The 5,975-nt window shown below is 42.3% G+C and overlaps 1 protein-coding gene across 1 annotated transcript in view; it reads left to right on the top strand.

The window, feature by feature from the left end:
* The window catches only part of LOC113203783 (tenascin-like), a gene marked incomplete in the record, with an annotated part of 91,192 nt that overhangs the window by 43,162 nt on the left and 42,055 nt on the right, over positions 1-5,975 (top strand). The window contains 2 exon segments of the mRNA XM_052272932.1: positions 701-869; positions 4,389-4,436. Coding sequence (XP_052128892.1) covers positions 701-869; positions 4,389-4,436 — 217 coding nt within the window.

The raw sequence follows: 5,975 nt of genomic DNA, 5'->3' as shown, positions 1-5,975 counted from the left end.
TTTGCTCTTCGTCAATGAATCGCATGGTATCGTGCTTTACAGCGTCAAGGCATTGCCTCCTTCCCTTCACCGAGTCAAAATTGCACATCTGTACCTCAAATAGTTTCGTTTTTAGAGCCAAAAAACTGAACGTTCCTCAATCCTACTAAAATATGGCCTTCCAGCGGGGCAATCCTATCGGCTACACGCTATAGCATGGGCTGGCCTATCCTCAATTTACCCCGTGCAGGTCTTCCTCAAACTACCCCGTTCTGCATTGTTTCATTCAAATAATCCCTAAAAAATTACGGGGCGTTGTATCATACCGTCCGGCACGGCAAAATAAGGAGGAAGCATGTCTTCTCTTACACAAAAGGCCCCATCGTATCAGGGGCGCTCCGTAATATCGAAATTACATAATATATAAGGTGAAAAAACTCCCGTTTTGGCTGCCAACTTGTCTATTTTGACATTCGTAGTTTAAAAAAACGCACTAGTTTACTCGCAGCTTTTACGTATGAACGTTTTTGAATGAAAGTACATTAGGACAATTTAGTACTCAACCTACGGCGGTGTCAGTGCCCGCAATCAAAATTTGTAGGCAGTTCCTCAAACTGCCCCGTTCCTCAATCTGCCCCACTCTCCCCTAGACCCCTCAAAAGGAATAAGCCCCCCCCCCCTTTTCCACATACACAGAAAAAAACACGTACTTTTGTTTCAGTTGACCGTGAAGGTGTTCATGGGTAAGCCTATGCAGTCCATGAAACTAAACTATACCAGCACTCAAACCACTCGTGCTTTGGTCGCCAACGAAGAGGAAGTGCGTGTAGAGCTGTATGCTTACTCGCCCTGTGGCGGTACCTTCACCTTCACTGGGGCATATACAGTGGGTGAGTACCTTTCGCAAAACGTCTAGAGGACGTCCCCTGCTACCTCCGTGAAGTTGCCAATCCTGATGAGCCGATGGACAGTCTACAGTGTCTATTGTATCCATCAGCCTGTCCACGAACCAGTCCATGACCCGTCACCTGCCCGTGGTTCAGTCTGCATTCACGCAATGTATGGAGGGCAGAGTTTTTACGCTAATTAGCGCGTTAGCGGTGCTAACGGCGCTAACGTGATTGTTGTTAGCGTTAGCGTTATCGCGCTCATTTTCTGTGGGTTAGCGTTAGCGGGTAGCGCCGCTAACACGGTCCATTAGCGCATTAGCGGCGCTAACGCTAACGGGAAACTACAAAAATCCGGCCAAATCACTAAAACTTTTACCAAACAAACGCGAAATCGAAGTCATAAGTCATCACAGTTGATGCAATTCACCAATTTTGGTTTCGATTTTTTTACGAGTCAGTTTTACTAATCATAATCAAAACGGTGTAAATAAATGTTTTGGTTTCAATTCTGTTGTCTCTAATGATTTTGCCCCTTTCATGAAAATAAAAGGTTTAAAGGCTAAATAACGATAAAAACCAACTATTACACGTATACCGATTATTCTTCAATAAAACGACAAAAACGCGTCAGCGTTAGCAGCGCTAAGTATTTTTGTTAGCGTTAGCACGCTAACGTTTTTCGCTAGCGATAACAAACCTGATGGAGGGCACACATCCCGCTGCCACATACGATCCTCATGGTACTTGTATGTAAGGGAGAGTGGGGCACCAGTTGTCAGGTGCACATTGCACATATACTGTCAATGAGCTGGCAAGAGCAGCCCATTCACTTTTTCAGTCATCTAATTTGTGAAATCGCAACCTCTTTTCGTCTTTATTTGTTTTCAAAATGGGAGTGGCGAAACTTTCAGTGGTATAGAAGCATCGTACATACAAATATTTATTGACAGTTATTTCCCCCAAATTGGGGCAGGTACTGTCACTATGTTTTATGATCCTGCTGTCGGGGCACATACTGTAAATTGCCGTTGTTTCTTCTTGAGATGATTTGAGAGAAGACACGAGTATTTTTTGTGCATTTCCTAATGATTTCGTGTGACTGAAGGAAGGTCAAATAGAGGCACACCAACCCTAAAATCCGTAATGCTGCCTAGACTAGGACTGCGAGAGAAGACTTTCCAAAAAGTGACACTATGTGCCCCACTCTCCTATACACAAATAGATCATATGTGGAACGTGTATGTATTACACGGGACGGGTTTCACGGGACTTTTTCGACGAAAATGCGCCGAAAATGACCACGATGTACGTAAATGTACATAAGAGAAGGTCATGTTGTGGGTGGGGTGGGCTGGCATGGGTGACCGGTTCTTGTTTGTGCGGGCTTGCCACCAAGCAGTACGCGCAACAAAAATGTCCAAAATGTGAACCAAAATTTAGTAGGGCCTAAGTGCGCTGTGGCGGACGTCCGTCACTCTGTAGGGCAAATGGCATGTCACCTGAAGTTCGGCGACACACCGTTAGAAAGCGCACATCCTAGAGAACACTTGTGGTGAATATCGCTCACCTGGCTCGGCGCCTCGCCGCCTGAGCACCACCCGAGTGCCGCCACGCATTTGAACCCCCCACCGGGCCGAAATCTTTAAACGCGAGGTGCGAGCACTTCCCGACATTGCAGGATGTTCTCGTTTGCACCGAAAGTTGTCTATTTTTATGCTCTTTCAAATTTCACACCGTTCCAGAAAAAAATTGTGGCCTAGGCTAACTAACACTAACATTGTTTTCTAATTTAATAACAAAAATGTTATAAAAAGTTATGACATTTTTTATGTTATGAAATCTCATAACATATGTTGTGAAAAGTAATAACATATGTTGTGAAAAGTAATAACATGAGATTGTGAAATTTTCGAATCGTTCAAACAAGTTCCGGGGATTTTATTGCATATAAACTTTAATTGTAAGTAACACTGTCAAATAAGACAGTTGACAATTAATAAGAATTCCTGTGCCTGCATGATGCTTCGTTTCTTACGAAATGACAGGCACAACTCGAGGGTACCGGGGGTGACGGGTCAGCACCCTAGGTGAGAGGCCGTTGTATATAACCAGCGCGAGCTAAATGTTAGTAAGCGACAACGCCATACGATGTGTTGAACGTTAACGTTAAAGATGCAGACGATGTGAGGATAACCGTCCTAACTCAGAAAAAGTCAAAATCTGTTCACATTCCGATAACGTTAGAGAATATAGACATTTATTTGTACTCAATCACGATGTAGAAAGGTCTTCCTACATCGTGTACAGTCAGGGATCCTAACTTCGGACTAGCGCCCTAATGTCGGACACTTCGCTGTTTTATACTAATAAAGTCCCTAAATCGAAAACGGGTATCCGGAATATAGCTTCCGAGGGTTCGCTGGAAAGGTTAGACCTTCTAGAATCTAGATTTGAAGAAATATTTCCGATATCTAGCATACTGTTCTCCCAAAAAAATGCCAAACTTGCACTACGAAAACGGACAATTTTTATACTGCTTTGCCAAAATGTGGGGCTCTCAACGGCGGGTGATCGCACTTTTTGCAGGTTAACATATGTGAAACTAGGACTCTTCACCTACAAGATGACACAAGAAAAAAAATTCCATGTCAATTGTGTCAAGCTTGAGAAGCGATTTCTGAAAGTCCCCGAAATACGGACATAGGCTTTTACATGCAAAAGTGACTGTTGGCCAGATTAGAAGCACTTTAAAAGCGATCTTTAAGCAGTTCTGGCAGCTAAACAATACGAGATAAGAAAATTTCGACGGTAGGGTGAGGTCATATTTTTTTATGAAGTTTTTTTTCCACCCAACAATTTTTCATTTTTCATGATTTTTAAAAGAATGCCCGTATTTAGGGCATTTTGGCTCCTGAACGCGGACACTGTTCTAGAGGGCCTCACAGGTACACCGTAGATGATAAAAAATCGTTCAAGGTGGTGGTAGGTGTGTCTTGGTCCGAAGATTTTATAATCCTCACCGATTTTCAATAATATCATCAAAAGTACGGATTTCACAGGACTTTTTCGCCAAAAATCGTCCGGATTTAGGATCCATGACTGTACTCAATATTCTCACAAGATTTGAAACGACATCTAGTGGCGAATGCTGGCAACATCGACTTATTTAGCTTCCCGTCCTTCTATTTCGAAATTTGCGCATTCTTATTTTATTGTACTTATCTATACGCGTGCGGAATATTTGCAGGACTACTGCGGTAGTACATATGTACAATAAATCAATATTTTTTAAGAAAATTCAGAACATTTCTTTATCTTCGCAACTCCTATGAATTTTCATATCGTGATTGTAACTTTTACAACACCAGTTATGAAATCACACATGTTATTAAAATTAATAACAACGATGTTATGAATTTCAATAACATATTTAACACTGCAGTGTTGTCTCTCCTTAAAGGAAACTGCACACGCATGATTTGAGGTAAACTGTACCTTACTGTCATAACTTACTTACAGAGCCATTCGAGTTAAGGACACAAACGACAATCGCTTCAATTACAAAAGGTAGGTTTCTCTATGATACATCCAAAACTTTGTAAAAACAAGTCTTGTGTACCTCTTCAACTGTTTTCCATTTAATTCCATTTGTAAATGGTTTACAATGTAGCATTTCAAAAATTAGCGCCAAATGCTCTGGAAACTGAGGTGTGAGACAGTCTTGCACCATTTGATGCGAGGTAAAAAACCTCACACCAAAAGCTGCGAGATCCTCTGTGCCTCGCACAAATGAGTGTGAGATTAGTTTGGTCTCGCGCCAATGATTCCCAGACGCTAACATTGTTATTAAGTTGGCGTGTAAAGAACCTAAAACATTTGGCATTCAAAGAACACAAAATACTGCCGTCCCTTGTAGAATACCAATCAATGACGTTCTTTTCCAATGAAAAAATATGTAACACTTGTACGAGTCAAGGCTAAGTTTCAATACTGTATTGAAAATTAAAATAAATTAAGATAGCATTTATCAAAAAGAAAAGCAGAGTGATAATATTGCAACATAATTGTTCAATAGTACTGCCCACACCATATGGCTGATAATACGGGGGAGGCCTATCACTCAAATGACAATTAAACAATTACCTATTACTTTATCAAATAACCGATACAACAGCACCGCAGGGGCTGATGAGATGATTTGTATTACTCACAATAATAGTGTGATAAGGCCACTTGGTAACTTTGCTGTTCTTCTCAGAACCTAATACAAAAGCATTGGTTCCATCATTTGCTAGCAGTCTAGGCTGGCATAGCCTTTGAGCGGCTATAACCTAAATCCATACAGTCCATAGACTGTGTTTTGATGCAGTAAATTAGGCTCAGGCTCATGTGTGATTGCCAAATATATGGTACTGCAGTTTAAAACCTCTTTACCATGCAGGGAGGCATACTTTGCAGACTATAGTATCATACGGTTCCCAACCTCGGGGTCACGACCCCAATTGGGGTCGCGAGAAGAAATTTTGGGGTCGCGGAGAGGGGCCGGGGGTCGCGTGGGGTCGCGGACAGGCTCCCACTGGACCTCACCGAAGGGGTCTTGCTGTGCTAAAATATGGAAAAACCACCGGTTGTTTTGCGCTTCCGAGCCAGTTTGAGTTGAGGTAGGCGCACAGCCGGTGGTTTTTCCATGTTTCCACAGGAAGGGGTCCAGCAGCAGCCAGGCCGCGACCCCAGGTATACCTAGTTGACCCTTTACCCGCAGGAGCCCGTGGGGAGCACGGTAGACGGGAAACCCAGAGGGGTGTGAGTGAGTATGCAGCGAAACGCATTCTCTCGTACTATTCTACATTCTGCTTTACTATTATTATTAAATACGTATTTCTCTAAGAAATGCGAACATCTGCACTCTAAATGGGGCGGGATAATTTTTGTACCTAGGTACGATGTGTCTTTGCTCACACCTTCATCAGAAACAAATTTGTATTTGATTTATAGATGTGCACAAAGACACATCTCGTCTGTGCAAAAGTTGTCCCTGGCCATTTAATGTGTGTAAGTTAACGTCAAATTAAAAACCTATCAAAGGAACAGCATTCAATTCTACCT

This window comes from Frankliniella occidentalis, unplaced genomic scaffold, assembly GCF_000697945.3.
Source record: "Frankliniella occidentalis isolate FOCC.00 unplaced genomic scaffold, Focc_3.1 Scaffold231, whole genome shotgun sequence".
NCBI classification, from domain to species: Eukaryota; Metazoa; Arthropoda; class Insecta; order Thysanoptera; family Thripidae; genus Frankliniella; species Frankliniella occidentalis.
This window is presented reverse-complemented; position numbering and strand designations above follow the sequence as displayed.